Here is a 17,740-nt window from a genome sequence, read left to right as displayed (position 1 = left end):
ACTGTGCCCAACACTATCCCGCAGCAGGCTCTTCTCTCTGCTCAAGGCCTGCCTTTGAATGTTCAGCAGAGAGGCAGCATGGGCCTGGGACCTGCTCCCTGCGCGCCTCCCCCACACTGCACTGCGGCAGTGGGGACACTGGCCGTTTCCTCTGACTTCCATGCCATCGCAGCCATGCTCTGCTGTGGACTGCCGGCAGGACCGAAGACAGTTGCCGCGGGCCGCCACAGGAGCGGGGCCGAAGACGGGAGTGCTCAACTGGAGGCGGCCATCAGGCCCCACACAACAGTTTTATGTCGTTTCTCAGCTGTGCCCGACCTTAGCGGTAAGGCAGCTCCATGGGCCTACTCTCTCTATTCTCCTTCCCGCCCCTACCACCCCCGCGGCAATGGGAAGTACTCCCGCTGCCTCCCTCACCTGGACTCGAGTCTCCTCTGCCAGAGCAGGAACCCACAAACCTCCCAGGGCTGCCTCTCCACGGGGCTGAGCCCTTCCCGCTGCTCCCAGGCGGGGGCAGCTACAAACCCCCCCCAAAAAACTACCATTAGGGATCATCGCTACCTACTGGAGCAGCAACAGGGTGCCTACCTGGGCCCTATTCCTTTGGGGCCCTCTGCCTGAATACCCCCTGACCACCAATGTGTAAGTAAAAGATTTTTTTTTTTTAAACTTTTTCAGAGGCAGAGTGAGAGTGAGTCACTGAGTACCTATCTGAGCTGGTATGAATTGTGAGCATATGAGAGTGCATGTGTCAGTGAGCATGTGTGAGCGCATGAGGGTGCGTGTCAGTGAGCATGAGGGTGCATGTGTCAGTGAGCATGTGTGAGCGCATGAGGGTGCGTATGTGAGTCAGTGAGCATGTGTGTGTCAGTGAGCATGTGTGTGAGCGTGCGAGAGCGTTTGTGAGGGTGCATATGACAGAATATGTACGAGATTGTACGTGTGTTAGAGAGTGTGTGTATATAAGAGAGAAGAGCTTGTGTGCACCCCTATGCCTACCTGATCCACAACAATCTCAGGGTGACAGGAATCAAAAGTTCCCAGGTACAAAGAGTATGGGATTTTTAATTCTTATTAGTTTAAATTATTAGATATTATTAAATGTGTTGGCTGCTGTGTTAAAATATTTTACTGGTTCCCAATTATTGGATGTTCTATTTGTCAGCGGTTTTGAAATATTTCTTCTTTTTTTAGTATGGTTTTACTACTATGGTTGAAGTTTTATATTGTATTTTATTGTTTGATATTTTATGAGGAATGATGATGATTCTGTTTTGCCATTGTTGCACTGGCTTGTTGTGGTTTCCAGTTCAGTTTTTGGCTGCATGTTTCTATCTTATGGTCTTTTTATTCTGTGTTTGAGGGCGAGTGTGTTCTACACGTGTAAAAGAGGTGAAGTATTCTGCCAGCATGTACTTTCTGTTTAGGGATCTATAACAGCCTGGCTTGTTTTCTTTTCCCAATAGGAGGTGTATTGGTGTTTTACAGTCTGGTGTAATACTTACCATGTTGCCTTTTTATAGGTAGGATTGTAACTCTTTGCGTGCTGATAGTTAGTGCTGTTTTGGTGTGGAGGTTTACTGTTTTGTAATTCAGTTTACCCAAGACTTTCTGAGGTCCAGGCCCACATCCAACATACATTACAATAGGATTAATGCCATAAGAACACAAGTGCCATTCTAGCTCAGACCAAAGGTCTATCAAGCCCAGTATTTTGTCTACATCATCGGCCAGTCCCTGAAAGTAGATTTGGTTTCTTGCTGCTGCCTCCCTGTGACAAGTGGTGGGTCTCCCTGAGCCACCTGGCTAATAATTATGGACTTTTAGCAGAGAAATGGAACTGTGAGGGGAATTTTGAGCTTTCTGTCCCATTGTTAAAGGCCAGTTTCTCCAGTATTGCAAAGCCATCGACTAATATGTATTTTCGTGAAACGCAGCACAAATTCCTCTGGCGGGCATACACGTCCACAGTGGTGGATTTTTATGCTAAAATCCTCCCCTCCCCAGTCTGTGTGAAGTGTGGGCAGGAGGAAGGATCCCTCACTCACTTGTTTTGGACATGCCCCTTTATTAAACAATTTTGGAGCAGTATTGCTCGTTACTTAGCCTGATTCAAGTACGGATTATACCTTTGCCGAATTGGATAATGTTTGACGCCGCGCCACCCAGGACCATTCGGAGTTCGGGAACTCGTCTTCTGTTTCGTAAGGCATGCTATGTGGGAAAAGTTGATTTTACTTCATTGGAAGGACACAGACCCGCCCTCCTTCTGGGCATGGCGTAACCACTTCCACAAGATGATGTTAATGGATGGGATGGCGTCGCAGACCACTCCTCAACACAAAAGGGACTTTCTGCGAACGTGGAATCCCTACCTTCAGTCTCTTTCCACGACTTCCAGGAATCTATTCATGAAAGACTTTGGCCAATCTCTGATATCCTGATTGCATTTGAGACTCACAGTGTTTCACTTACATGCTGCAGGGAATTGAACAATATTGTAGCCACGAATGGTTAGGGGGTGGTGGGAAGGTGGGCAGAGGGAGGGGGAATTGGGGTAGATAGGTTGTCACAAAATGTTGATCATTGTTTGCTGCAGATTAGTGTGATGGGGAAAAACAATTACAAAGTTCTTATGCAGCTGTTCGTTGACATGATTATTCTGTACTTGATCTCAATAAAAATGACGTTTAAATATAATTATGAACTTTTCTTCCACAAACGTGTCCAAACTCTTTTTAAATTCAGTTATGCTAGCTGTCTTGATCCCATCCTCAGTCAGTGAATTCCATAACTTAATTGTGCATTGAGTGATATGATTAAGGTCTTCAAAATTGTGAATGGAGTAGAACAGGTAAATAAGGAACAGCTATTTTTTACTCTTTCAAATAACACTAGTACTAGGGGATACTCACTGAAACTAACCGGTAGCAGATTTAAAACAAATTGGCAAAAGGATTCTCCAACCCCTTAACTATTTTTGTTGCCTTCTCTGTACCTTTTCTAACGCCACTATACCAAATGACCAGAACTGCACACTCAAGATGCCGCCACATCAATGATCGATAGAGGCATTATGATGATCTCTGCTTTATTCTCCATTCCTTTTGAATTATTCCCAGCATTCTCTTTGTTTTTCTGACTATCAACAGTCTGAGCTGAGGATTTCAATGTACAGTCCACACAGTGATTCCTAGACGTTTTTCTTTGGTGGTTTTTTGTAATAGTCCATTGTGTACCTAAATTTTGGGTTATTTTTCCCTATGGGCACTGCTTTGCATTTATCCATATTACATTTCATCTGTCACTTAGATGCCCAATTCTCCAGTCTCACAAAGTCCTTCTGTACTTCCTTACAATCTGCTTGTGTTTTAATTATTCTGAATATTTGTGGGTAATCAGCAAATGTGTTCACTCATTGCTCCCCTTTCTAGATCATTAATGAACAAGTTGAACAGCACTGGTCCCAGGACAGATCTCCATTGGGAGAAAGATGAATTGTGTCTGTCTTTTAACCAGTTACCAATCCACATCAAGACACCTCCTATCCCATGGCTTTTTAGTTTATTGAGGAGAAATATAGGTTCCATGTCTTTTTTTGGACAGGGTTTTCTGGTTGGCACTACAGTAGCACATGTAAATGCAAATAATATTTTCAAAGATTGATTACTGCAATTCTCTTTTACTTGGTCTCCCAGTTATTTCCCTAAAACCTCTCCAAATGCTACAAAATGCCACAGTGAGGATTCTAACTAAAGCAAATAAAAGGGACCACATTACACCAATTTTAAAGAATCTCCACTGGCTCCCTATAAAATATAGAATCTGCTACAAAACTTCTACTATCATCCACAAATCTATCTACAAAACCTCACCTCTTGACCTCAGGATCCCTTTGCAGCTATATTCATCCTTCCGTCCTTTGAGATCCGCACAAAAAGGCTCTCTAAAAATCCCTCCAATCAAATCATTTTCAAACAAGAGCCTTCTCCACAGCCGGCCTGAACCACTGGAACTCTCTTCCTTCAGACCTCAGGCTCGAACAATGCCCAATTACCTTTAAAAAAAAGACTCAAGACATGGCTGTTCACCCAAGCCTATGCATGACTTTGACTTTACTCACTCCTAACTACCCTAGACAATTTATTCTTTCTCCCACTGCTTAATAATCCTAGATGCATTTACAATTTTCCAGGCAACAATTGATCACGTTACTTGTGTGACCCTAATCCCTTGTATTTTGATTCCTGTTATTTAAAATGATCTATTTCATATTGTGTTTAAAATGACTTATTTCCTAGTTCTTCAATCCTTGTTCTCTGTAAGACTCTCGTTCAAGTTATATTATTGTTGTATGTAAACTGAAGTGGTTAGTAACATTGTTACTAGAACCTCGGTAAATAAAAGTAAATATAATATACATGTTGTGATATTTTTACCTCTGAAGACTGTACTTTGGATGTAAAATTATTTATAAATGCATAAATATTAATTGTGTATGGGGTGGATGGTAAGGCTGTAAAGTTCATCTGTGGTGCTTAATAGTCTTACACCAGCCCTGACTGCACTGGCTCCACGTAGGAAAGCAGGAGTCCATCTGGAGCTATGCTGCTTTGGGTCAGTGGCTCTCCCCGTGCACACTCATACTTTGGGTCAGTGGCTCTCCCCGTGCACACTCATACTTTGTGTCAGTGTGTGTGTGTCTTTCTGACACACACACCCACATACTGAGAACAGAATGTATATATGTCTTTGTTTCAGAGCAAGAGTGGGCCTGACACTGGCTGGCAGTGTGGTTGTCTCATTATTCGGCAACTGATTCAAGAGCTAATTGGTTGGTAAGCAACTAATACCAGACCAGGAATAAGAAATGTATGAGAGATGTAACTAAACTTATGGGGAGCCAAATCGATTGCATGGATGGAAGGGGGACCGCAGCTGTTTGTTCCCTCCTGGTCTAGGATATGCTCGGCTATGGTTATTTAGGAAAAATGTGAAATCTGTTAGAACTTTTTGGCTTAATTCCTGCCAGGTTCAGAGGTCACATGATGTACCTCGCAAGGGGCAGCTTTTGGGAGCTCTTGAAACACGTGCTGTAGGGACAACGCAAGAAGAAATCAGATACTTAGTGGGCTGGTTCTGAAAAATCCCCTGGGATGCTATTTTCCTGCAATCCGCCCCTGCTGCCATCGTCCCCCTCCTTATCCAGCTCATGTGAGGCTGAAGAATCCAGAGCCTAAAATGAAAAGGTTCTCAAGATAATAAAACTAAACCACAGCATTCCCAATAATACCGTGGCAATAATCAGCCCACAGTCTGTACTGTCCCAGCTTTGTGTTAAGTACATGTTATTCACCCCATTTATTTGTTCCAAAAGGTAAGGTAATTTGCCTTTAGTTTAAAGCACATGTTCTAGGCGTGAGAATAAAAACTACAAACCCCGTCATGCCCGGTAGGCCGGGTGTCTACTGAGCATGCGTATTGATCTCCCTCGCTTTAGCGTCACTCACCTAGCTCTTGTGTCGGTACCCGTATCAGAGGGAAAGGTGCTTTGCACATCCTACGTTAAACTAGAACGCCTATCATGCATTAGTGCCCCGTTACGTCTGGTTCGCAGTGAGCATGCGCTGCCTCTGTACGTGCTATAGAAAAACTACGATTCCCGGCATGCTTGAAAGGAAAGAGTCTTTCTAGCTTGGTGTGAGTTTCCTGTTTTGCTGTGGATTTTTCTCTCTCTTTTGTTCTTGCGCTGCAATAGTTTAGTTTCCTACCTGTCAGAGCTCGCAACCCACGTGCATGCGTTTGTCCACGGTCCGGTGGGGGGGAGGGAGAGATGAGGACTGGAGGGTAGTGGCGATTTCTGTGTGAACGAGGGAGACGCTGGGGAAGAGGCAGCCGGAGGTTTTAACTGCTGGAGTTCTAAGAGCGATTTGGTTTTACTGTTTGGATTTGTAGGAGTGCAGCGGAGGGCTCGAAGTGACTGCTGCCTTTGGACTGTGAAAGGTGAAGGAGAGCACGCGAATTGGAGGCTGGGGGACCATGGGCCTTTCCTTGCTGGTCTTTATTTAGTTTTACAGTTGCCAGTTCCTGAAATGGTAAAAGGGCGGAGAAGACTTCTACTTATAATTGGTGGAGCGGATAGAGAACATCTTACTCTGTCTAGTTTTGAAGTGCTTGAATATTTAATAAGGGAGTGAGATCTTTAGAAAAGTTATTTTACATTGACATACAGGTCTATCCAGTACCAAGCGGTAGGAAGAGCTGCGTTAGTGCCCGGCGCACCCGCGGTTGCCGCACACACAGTGCAGCACACCTACCGCTCGATCCTGAACAATAATTTTATGCAAATGAAAGCCGCGTCTAAGAAGGGTCCGTGAAGCCTTAGGCCCGCGCAACCCATTTTACTGGATAGAGCGCCTATACAGTATCCTGGGTGCGCGGGCCTAACGCTTCACGCCACGCTGGTATCTGTCATTTCAAATGTCATTTGAAATGACAGATACCAGGAAGTCGGGACTGCCAGTCCCCCCTCCCCTCCTCCCGAAGCAGGGCGCGAAAAGCAGCCTTGCTCCGGGAGGAGGGGAGAAGAGACACTGACAGCGGCGAAGCAACTTACTTTTTGCATCCCCGATCTCCTGCCTCCCGCTGCGCAACTTACTTTTTTTTTGCAGGCGTCCGGCCATCTGGAAGAAGATATCGTGGCTCCCGGGGAAGATGGATGCCAGCACGGGGGAATGCGGCCCCTGTGCATGCAATTGGCTGCTCAAGACGTGACGTCACGATGTTTGGGGTCACGGCATGTGACGTCACGTCTTGAGCAGCCAATTGCATGCACAGGGGCCGCTTTCCCCCGTGCTGGCATCCATCTTCTCCGGGAGCCACGATATCTTCTTCCAGATGGCCGGACGCCTGCAAAAAAAAGTAAGTTGCGCAGCGGGAGGCAGGAGATCGGGGATGCAAAAAGTAAGTTGCTTCGCCGCTGTCAGTGTCTCTTCTCCCCTCCTCCCGGAGCAAGGCTGCTTTTCGCGCCCTGCTTCGGGAGGAGGGGAGAGGACTGGGGCTGCCCCGGAGACCGGCACCCATGATCGCGGCCGGGGCAGGTGAGCGGGGGCTGGGGGAAAGCTTGCCACCTACCCTTACCCCTGCCTCTACCGCAGGGGTCAGGGTAGGCGGTAAGTTAGCAGGTTAAACGCGCGACAAAACGGCAGGGAAAGATAGCGATAGTCGGGGCGCGGGTTACGGGATGCTAGGGAATAGCTAATTCGCTCGTTTGCATGCAATATCCATGCCGCGTGCGGAAGGGGTTGGCCGGGGATTTTAGGACGCGGTAGGAGTAGGTTAAAGTGGATTCGGGATCGCAGGAAGGGATAACGCGGCCGGAAAGTGAGTAAAACGCGGCTTAGGAGCAGGGTAAACGCGGCCGCACTTTACAGGATAGACCTGATAGTGATTTGTTGTTCTACATCCTTAAAGCATGAGCTGGCTCAATAACTTGTGGATTATTTTGTTTTGGGTAGGGTGCCAGGTTTTAAGACTGTACATATAACTGGGGCCCCTCCCTATTTATCGCAGAGTGTAGAATCCAGTTAGAACACGAGCGTTGGAACTGGAGGTCTGGTTCTAGTGGTTCATTGTGTCCCCTCAAATCAAGCCACATAAATCTTCTCTCCTACCTCAATGTGTGACCTTAAGTGGATCTCTTAACATCTCCTTTCATGTACTTTAAGATCGTCAGCAAGCTTCTATCTCCACCCACTCCCTATGTTAAAAACGTTTTAAGTTCATTAGGATAAGCACACTAACGATATAAATCAGTTTGAATAGTGCTGTGTACACAGCTAGCATTGTGGAAATAAGACACAACACTGCTATTAATTTCCATAAGGGTTTGATGTTTGGCCAAGTTTCTGGAAATCCGTTAATGAAATTTAAAGTGATTATTCAAACACATTCTTGTTTTAATCTTCTTTTTCAGTTTCAAATGAACCAACGCCCTCTGATTTCATTCACCCGTGCCCGTGAGGCATCAGATCTTTGGAAGGATGGCGAGCGCAGGGAGAGCCTCAGTCTGCACCACCATATTGGGGACTCCATAGGGAGTGGTGAGGAAGCCAAGTGTTTCTATGAAAACTTGCTGGCTTCTGTTAGCGAGGGGAGCTCACGAGAACAGAAAGCATGTCGAAAACGCACACGGAGGGAAGAGCCTGTAGTACAGCCAAGTGTAACAGAGCATGGTGGGCATCGACTGCTGAAGTGTGCCCAGGATGGAAACTTGAAAGCCCTGCAGGAGGTGCTTGATAAGGGTATGAGTGACGTGAATTTCCGGGATGGCTATTACTGGACGGCGCTGATGTGTGCGGCTTACGCTGGGCACATTCATGTGGTGAGGCACCTTCTGGATCGTGGCGCTGCTTGGGTCGGAGTCTGCGAGGCACAGGGGCGAGATGCACTGGATTTGGCAGAGGAGGCCGGACACAAGGAAGTGGTGCGTCTTCTACGAGAATATGGGACAGTTCTATTGGAGGAGACAGGACCAAGGTGAGGTAGTTTCTGAATAGGGTTGCCAACCGGCTCCAGATTTTCAGGACAGGTTGATCCAGTCCTGGTTTTATCCTGTTGCACGCTGGGATTTATTCTGATTGACTTATTGCATTCCCTCAGAAAATCAAGACTATAAGTACCTGTGTGCAGAGGAGTAGAGCCAGGACTGGATCAACCTGACCTGAAAATCTGGAACCGGTTGGCAACCCCGTTTCTGAATGAAGTTTACACTGCTGTTGTCTACTATATGGGTTCTGTGGTGGGACAATATATCTGTTAATGTGAAGGAAGCTTGCACTGCCATTATCCGTTTTGGGGCTTTGTGTATGTGAGGGAAGCTTGCATTGCTGTTGCCTGTTACACATGTTCTGTATGTGAGGGAAACTGACCTGGTTCCTTTTCCCTTGATAGGAGAGGCACTCCAGAGCTGAAATACTGTGCTGTCTGCAAGATGCATTACCAGGAAGATAGCACTGAGCAGCATGAGCGCTCAACTGTCCACCTCTTCAGTCAGCAACGTCCCTCTGCTTCCACCCACTATCACATCCCTGAGCACAGTGTGGGCTACCGGCTTTTGCTGAAAGAGGGCTGGGACCCCGAGACTGGCTTAGGGCCACTGGGAGCAGGAAGGAAGTTTCCTGTTGGAACTGTACTAAAACGTGACCAGGCGGGTCTGGGCTTTCGGCCAACCGAAAAGCCCAAAGTGACGCACTTCGGGGCCAATGACGAGGAGGCAGTGGCCCAGCAACCCAAGCTACGGCCAGCCAGAATGGAGAGAGTGGCCACCGTCAGCAGGAGGGAGGAGAAGAGGAGAGAGGAAAAGGCCCGGGCCTGGGAAAGGGACTTGCGGACCTACATGAATGCTGATTTGTAGCCGTTGGCTAGGCAGGGGCCAAGCCTGCTCCCTGCCGTTTTTGTTCAGTTCCTAGGATAGCTGCTGGTGGTGTGGGGCCTGCTCTTACTTCCTACAGGTGACCAAGATGGCTTCCTGCAAATGGGGTGGAAGAGATTTGGGCAGTGGGTCACCACAGCAGCTGCTAGAGTTTTGCAATGTTTACCTTTGTAAAAAGCTTACTGAAAGTGGGATTAAAGAACGTGTCCATTTGGTTTTTTGTTTCTTTTTTCTTCCCCCTTCCAGTGGAACATTTGGTCAGTGATAGCATTTGGGACATTACACTTAACACTGCTGCTCCCAAGGGTGCAACTGAAAGGATTTCAGAAATAATTTGGGTGAGGAAACAGGGGCTGCCCCGCTCCTGGTGGAAGGAGGCTGGTACTAGAGCTGGTAAACAGACCTTAGAGAAGCCCCTATTCCCCCCATGGGTGCAGGTGAAAGGCAGGAAGACAGCGACACTCTGTGTGAGCTGTTGGAGTTCTTTATCTAGGCAGGGTGCTCCCCCCCCCCCCCCCTTATCCTGTTGGGTTTTCAGGGACCATGAGAAATATTTGCATACACAGGAGGTAATGCATGCACATTTCCTGCATATTCACTAGAGAGATCTTGGAAACCTGACTGGCCGAGGAGGGCCCTGCTCTCTATACTGCTCGTAGAGCTACACCACTGCTAGTCCAACAGGGATTCTCTGGGGATGGGGGTTCCCTAATCTTGCTTCGCTTGGTGTTTACCAGAGGATTTTCATTGCTTCAGATCCCCTGGTCCCAAAGCTCTTAGGGCCCAGGTTGGACGTATGCAAAGTTTGTTTGTTTTTTTAATGTGACGCAGGGCAGAGCCTTCACTGTTGGCTTTGGAACCCAAGTTGTTTCTTATTTAAACCTGGCTGTGAATACTGCCCTCATCTGGCAGCACCCAGGAATGGCTCCTTGTCTGCGAGGGTGGAGTCCTGCCAAAAGGTGTTGGGGAGTGCCTGCTGGCGAGCAGTGGCATTGCAGCAGCTCATCCTGTTTTTACCCTCATTGCATCTGGGAAGGTGCACTTGCTTTCTTAATCAAACTGGAAGGCCATTGGGAATAAAAAGAACTTTCTCCCCCTGGCTCAGAGGTGGCTGGCAAATTACTGCGCGCTCCTAAATGTTCCCAGCACCTTCTGGGCAAAAGCCTACACCGGCAGTTTCTGCGTGTAGCGATCCCCGAAGGAGATGCTGCTGTGAGCTAAGGGAAAATGGAAAAGTCCATAAACTATTGTGAATGAGGTAGACCAGGGCAGATCATTGCGATGCTTGGGAGGAAGTAACAAGAAATTGACTTCTTGTGGGATCAGCCAGAATAGCCGCTGTCTGGGCCAGGAGCTTGAGCTCGATGGACCGGGCTCTGACCCAGTATGGCATTTTGAATGCTCTTCTGTGCTTACACCTGAACTGAATTAGCCGGTTTCGCTACGGGAAATAAAGAGGAGGAAGATGATGCGGGGGGGGGGTCACCACCTTCTCGAATTTAATCTTCCAGATGCAATTGAATTAATGGCTGAAAGGATCTTTGGCGGGGGGGCTACAGTGAGCAGCTGAAAGATGGATGACAGGTCCCCATAGGAGACTTAGACTGGATACACAAGTGGTCCGATTGCTGATGACTGAATTAAAGTGACATCGCCGTGCCGGACGATAGGTCTGTGTTCTTCCTCCCTAGTGCAGCCAGATGCTGGGTGATCGAATTCAAGGACTGGGGGAACACAATTACATACATCTTTCGGGTAGCTTGAAAAAGGTTTGGACATCCTGTTGTGCTATGTCTTTGACATTGGGGAAGTTTGGGACAGATGGAAAAATAGTGTAAGAACCTAAGAAGTTGCCCTACTGGGTCAGACTGAGGGTCCATCAAGCCCAGCATCCTCTTTCCAACAGTGGCCAAGCCAGTATCTGGCAAGTACCTTAGGTGTCAGCCAAAATTCCTAGGAGGCAGGGACTAAAACAGTCAGTGGAGCTTTTTATTCTCTTAACTCTTCTTTTATTATTTTTTTTTTTGTTGCTAATTTTCCTTTTGCTCTCCCCCCCTGTCATCTTCTCTGCTGCAGCAAATACAGTGTGCATGTCTTAAGCCTCTCTGTGGACGGTTTGTGCTTTGTTCATTTAGCGATGGAGCTCACATCTTTTTCATTGGTAGCTCAGCGTCACTTACATGCAGGTACAGTAGCTTATTTCTAAATTTTGTACCTGGGCCAGTGGAGGCTGAAGTGACTTGGCCATGGTCACAAGGCGTACGAACCCTGCCTTCGCTCGGTTTCAGCCTGCTGCTCTGCTTCCAATGTCCTCAGGAAGGCTCGGGGGCCCCTTGTCTCCTACCCACCATTCCTGTGCACGTCCTCCTTTGGCAGGACCCCAGGAGCGCCAGCTAGTCCCTCTTCCCTAGCTCCTGCTCTGATCTCTGCCTCCTCAGAGCATGTCCCTCCTGTGCCACCGATGTCATGCCTTAGGCTCATGGAGCACTACAGAGTTCTCAGCATCTAAGGCCTCATTTAAGAAACGTACAATGGCCTCATGCAGTGAAAACGCTGTGCCTTATTTTGTCCTAGCACCGCAAGCATAATAAGCTGCTCAGCATGCTGATCAGCTCACTACTGGCCTCGTGCATGCAAATCGACGCGGCTTGCCTTAAAACATGCATTCTTTGATTCCAAGTTAGCTACAACTCTTTAATTGCAGCTACCTTCCCCCCGGGAGCGTCACAATGCTAATGAAGATCCTGGTGCTTCCAGGGCTGATATTTTCAGTTTAAAAAGAACCCCCAACAACAACAGCAGCGGGTGGACATGGCCTCAGGTGATGTGTGGCCAAGAGAAGGTTCTAAGCACAAAAGTCCCCATGTGCTTTTCCTTTGAAAATTAGCAAAGTCTGGGGGCTAAAAATACCCTCGCGCTCTGTCCCAGGGCAGACAGTTTGAGAATCGTCCCTGTTCTAGCCTCGCTGACGAGAAAGCCGAGCGGGAGCAACCCCAGCAGAATAAACTGTTTTTTTATCATCTTCCTCGCTTGGCTCTCTCCAGTTCACGTGCTCAGGGAGCCGCCTCCTCCGGTTGAGGGATCCTGGAGGTCCCCGCGCATGACCTGAGCCAGTCGCTGCATTCGCAGCGTGCACAATTCAGTCACCGACCTAGACTTTACCATTTTAAGATGACACGGGATTCATAACTGTGGTTATTTGAATTCGCAGGCAATTTTTATATAGCTCGAGCTAGCTAACCCAGCAGTTGGCCAGGGTTAAAAGGGCACCCCACAGAGTGGCTAAATAAAAATGTACTTTTATCGTTCCAGCTCTGGCTGACGTTTTGATGCTAGAAACCCTGAGGCTGCCCAGCAAGCTAGGCTGACAGCAAGGGACCGTCCCCTGGCCTTTGTTCTGGACTGGATGCAGAGTCTAGATTATTTTCGAGCTGTGGGCCAGGGTGAGAGAAGCTTGCATTGCTGCTGTCTGGGCTAGCCTGCCCTTACCTCTTAACTCCATGCCAAAGGGCCACCGTGAGTGGATTTCACACCGGCGAATCTCTCTGCTGTACAAGCCCGAGTATTCTCACCGTGTGCATATCCGCGAGTCTCTGGCATTCCCGGTCCACTACCCTTTGTGCAGGCTGCTGCAGGATCCTCTGCTATTTTCTGAGGCTCGGCAAAACCCTAGACCGTCTCCAGTGGTAATCGGCCCATCCCAGACGACAGCATTTTTTTCCTCCTTATGTTAAAGAAGATTTCTAGCTTGTGAGGGGGTGTGGTTTTGATATTACTTATTAGTTGGGTACCAGGCTCTAGGCTACATACAAATTTACATACATTTAATTATCTAATTATGCAAAAATTGTAAAGCCTGTTGCTCAGTTCTGTTATATGTAAACCGACGAGATGTTCCCAACGTTCGTCGGTATATAAAAGTTACTAAATAAATAAATAAATAACATACGGTACATAATCAAACCACACCAATAACAACCCAGATCCTGACGAATCAGACCCCTGCTGAAAAAGCAAGGTCTCAAGCAAAGAGATGAAGGTTTTAGTACAAGTCATAAGAGGGAGGGGTCCACTCCACTCATGATTTTATAGGCCTCTGTCATATCCCCCCTCAGCCATCTCTTCTCCAAGCTGCAGAGTCCTAACCTCTTTAGCCTTTCCTCATAGGGGAATCGTTCCATCCCCTTTATCATCTTGGTCGTCCTTCTCTGTACCTTTTCTAATTCTGCTGTATCTTTCTTGAGATGTGGTGACCTGAAATACTCAGGATGAGGTGGCACCCTGGAGTGATACAGAGGCATTACGAAATACTCTGTTTATTCTCGAGTCCTTTCCTAATAAACCCTAGCAGTCTATTTGCTTTCTTGGCTGCTGCTGCACACTGAGCAGAAGATTTCACTGTAATATCCACGATGACGCCTAAGGTGGAGCCTTGCATTGTGTACCAATAATTTGGATAGCTCTTCCCTAGGTGACTCACTTTGCACTTGCCCACATTTAAATGTCATTTGCCATTTGCATGCCCAGTCTCGCAAGGTCCGCTTGCAATTTCTCACAATCCTCTTGTGATTTAACAACTTTGAATAATTTTGTATCCTCAACATATTTGATCACCTCACTTGTTGTTCCCCTCTCTAGGTCATTTATAAATATGTTAAGCCACAGTCCCAGTACAGATCCCTGGGGCACTCCGCTATTCACCGTTTTCTGTCTTTTAACCAGTTCTCAATCTGCAACAGGACATTGCCTCCCATCCCATGACTTACTTATTTCCTCAAGAGACTCTGGTGAGGGACTTTGTCAAACGCTTTCTGAAAATCCAGATGCACTATATCAGCTGGCTCACCACATGTAGTGGGACCTGCATTTGGCTTGCTGGTTGCACCTGGGGAGCTACAATGCCAGGTTCCATCCAGTGGGGGGTGGGGGGAGGGGGCATATGGGGGTCATCAGAGAGAGAAGGAGACAAAAGGAAAACACACTGACCCTCTCTTACTCAGTGCTTGTGTCCAAAGCAAAGGGAAAACCCAATCAAAGTCCAGCACTGGTGTTCAACTTCTGCTTATAAATCAAAATCCATGCAAGAATAGAAAAACTAAGAAACAGAATTAGGAAAATCGATGGGAGAAGTGTGCTCCCCCTCCTTCCTACTGTCCTCTCACCTACACCAGCATCCAGCTCCACTATGCCTTCCCCTTGGAGCATAGGATAGTCCCGATGTGGTTCCAGCTTCCCAACCCTGGGAGAAAGTGCCAAGACCCCTTGTTCAACATCTACTAGAATGGCCAAAAATGTCGGTCTTCTTCACCCTTGCTGTTGACTTTTTAGAGAAGGCAAAAAGAAAAAAAAACCCCGAACCCAGCCCCTCCAGCCTTCAGGGCCTTCCCTCCTGTCAGGAACTGGTTCCACTTGAAACGTCCACAAGTAGCACAATCCTCAAATCTCCACAAGTTCCTCCTTGGGCCACCTCTACTTTGACGCAGAGAAAATCCCTCTCCCTCCTGGTCAGGCAGGGGGATGGCAAAGACCCAAACCACATGCTCTGGGGTCCCCCTGAAGCCAGCCCCTCCAGCCTTCAGGGCCTTCCCTCCTGTCAGGAACTGGTTCCACTTGAAACGTCCACAAGTAGCACAATCCTCAAATCTCCACAAGTTCCTCCTTGGGCCACCTCTACTTTGACGCAGAGAAAATCCCTCTCCCTCCTGGTCAGGCAGGGGGATGGCAAAGACCCAAACCACATGCTCTGGGGTCCCCCTGAAGCCAGCCCCTCCAGCCTTCAGGGCCTTCCCTCCTGTCAGGAACTGGTTCCACTTGAAACGTCCACAAGTAGCACAATCCTCAAATCTCCACAAGTTCCTCCTTGGGCCACCTCTACTTTGACGCAGAGAAAATCCCTCTCCCTCCTGGTCAGGCAGGGGGATGGCAAAGACCCAAACCACATGCTCTGGGGTCCCCCTGAAGCCAGCCCCTCCAGCCTTCAGGGCCTTCCCTCCTGTCAGGAACTGGTTCCACTTGAAACGTCCACAAGTAGCACAATCCTCAAATCTCCACAAGTTCCTCCTTGGGCCATCTCTACTTTGACGCAGAGAAAATCCCTCTCCCTCCTGGTCAGGCTGGGGGGATGGCAAAGACCCAAACCACATGCTCTGGGGTCCCCCTGAAGTGTCCCACAAAAAGGGGAGGATAATGCAAAGGGAGGGTTCAAAAAATGCAAAATACCCAACTCGCTGATGGCAACAATGAGGAAAACCTTAGGGACGGGCACAGCGGGGTGTCCCATTTACTAACATATTTATGTATACCACCGTTCTCTAAAATACAATCAAGGCGGGTCACAGAAGTAGACTGAAGTTTAGTCCCATCTTCAAAAAATTGGAGCAGATTGGTGAGACCATGCTGGCTTTGTGCCATTAAAGTAGGACTCTCTATACTCTCAACAGTTGTCTTCTTTAGAATGGTTTCCAGCGTTTTTCCCGGCACTGATGTCAGGCTCAGCGGGTCGTAGTTTCCTGGCTGCCCCCGGAACCCTTTTCAAAACCGGGCGTTACACTGGCAATCCTCCAGTCTTTATTTATTTATTTAGAGACTTTTCTATACCGGCATTAGTAGGGGACATCATCCCAGTTTACATTCGAACAATTAGACTTGGAAAATACATTTTCACAGGGAATAGGAACTGGGAAGGGGGGGGGGGGGTAACAAAGTGCAGCGTGGAAATATAGATTAACAAAACAAAATAAGGCATGTATAATCACCATGTAGTGACACATGGCATGACAAGTTGGGGGAGGAGCTATTCTGGATAGGCTCGTTTAATAGGTACGGTAGCTGATTTCAATGATACTTTACAGGAGTCCTAATTGGAATGGACCTCGCGTTGCCCTAAATCCTCAGTTGAAAACGGATCCATTTCAAGCACATTCATGAGGCTTAGGGCTCTTGAGGACTGGCCTGCCATAAAGGACCTGAACCTCAGGTTAGATTTGATGAAGGACGTGACACTTTCCAAACTCCTTGCCCGCTAAGCTGCCAGCTGGCTCTGTGGCATCAGGATGGGCCTTGTTTCTTTTTGTTCAAACACAGTGCAGTCATTCTAAGTGTTTTATGATCCTCGCTCTTTAAACTCACATTGTTTGTTCTTTCCAGTTCCTCGCCCCGGAACCCATTTATTCAGGTGGAGGAGTTAACGGAGAATGAATAGGCACGTAGATGTTCAAATCTGGGTTCAGCTTTTCATTCACACTGGGAGTTTGGCATGGATGGCTTTCTCAGGTTCAGAATTGTTTCCTTTGCCTTTCTGGAGATTACTCCTCTCCGTTTGGTTGTGTCTTTTTCCGCTCCTCCCCTTGCTCTGTCCACTCTCCTCCTTTCCCTCAATCTTCCTGCCTCCCCCATTTCTCCTTCTCCCTCATGCCAGTCGGATCATGCCACTGCTTTCCTGTCATTTTTAGCCCATTCTGTGGCATAAGAAAAGCCACTTATGGTTTGGCTTTTGTCTGTCCTGGCTGTGGCAGGGCGAGCGGCGGAAGGCAGCAGGGAAATGGGAACCCCAGAAGTGGCGGTGCAGGAAAGCAGCGCTGAGGCAGAGGCCAGACCCCACCCGGGGAAGTGACGCAAACAGCTGGTGGGGTCAAAAAGGAGCCGGCGCCAGCCCTGCCGAAGTAAAGAGAGCCATTGGGTGCGGGGTTGCAGGCTAGGCCCTGCCAGCAGCTGAGGAGGAACAGCTGCCATGGGCCGAGATGGGACAATGGTAGAAGGAGGGAGGAGTTGGAGAGAGGGTGGGGAGACGAGAGGGAAATGGAAGAGTGTGGGGGACAGGAGGGAAAGGGTAAATTTGCATCCCCAAACAACCTCAACATCCAGAGCCCCCACCCTTCCATCTCTCCCCATCTTGTCACCGCTCCTCCCCACCCAGCCACACACACTCCTCATGCCATCACCCTGACAGAGCAAGTGCAAGAAGCACACATGGAGTCCTAAAGCTCGTGCTACGCTTGTCATGCAGTTCTAGACTTGTTATTTCTGATCTCTTCCTGTGAGCACCCAACGGATTAAATGGTTGAACCGTCATCCTGACTCTTGTTTGGTTCGCGTGTAAGCATTCGTTGAGGAAGGGGTAACCCCTCACCATTGTGTTAGAAAATTATCAACAGCCTGACAAGGATAACTGGGAGAAGGGAGCGGAGGGGAGGCGTGCGGGGAAGCAAGAGGATACAGAAAGGACACAGGAAAGATAATGTACTCCTGAGCCAGGTTGGGGGTCCAGCTAGGCCTCTGTACTCTGCCTCCATCCAGGAGTCCAGTGCT

General features: G+C 48.1%; 1 protein-coding gene across 4 annotated transcripts in view; it reads left to right on the top strand.

The window, feature by feature from the left end:
* The window catches only part of GPANK1 (G-patch domain and ankyrin repeats 1), a 37,804-nt gene extending 28,156 nt beyond the window's left edge, over positions 1–9,648 (top strand). The window contains exons 1-3 of one of the 4 annotated variants that reach the window (XM_029584812.1): positions 5,556–5,700; positions 7,976–8,538; positions 8,953–9,648. In XM_029584812.1, the coding sequence (XP_029440672.1) occupies positions 7,982–8,538; positions 8,953–9,415 (1,020 nt within the window). In that variant the 5' untranslated portion in view covers positions 5,556–5,700; positions 7,976–7,981 and the 3' untranslated portion in view covers positions 9,416–9,648. Of the gene's footprint in view, positions 1–5,555; positions 5,701–5,749; positions 6,096–7,975; positions 8,539–8,952 lie in introns of those variants that run through there. The other 3 variants (XM_029584811.1, XM_029584810.1, XM_029584809.1) reach the window with 3 other exon arrangements.
* Positions 9,649–17,740: the final 8,092 nt, after the last annotated feature.

The sequence above is a fragment of the Rhinatrema bivittatum genome, chromosome 19, assembly GCF_901001135.1.
Source record: "Rhinatrema bivittatum chromosome 19, aRhiBiv1.1, whole genome shotgun sequence".
NCBI lineage: Eukaryota > Metazoa > Chordata > Amphibia > Gymnophiona > Rhinatrematidae > Rhinatrema > Rhinatrema bivittatum.
The sequence above is the reverse complement of the archived record's forward strand: the minus strand, read 5'-3'. Positions and strand labels throughout refer to the sequence as shown.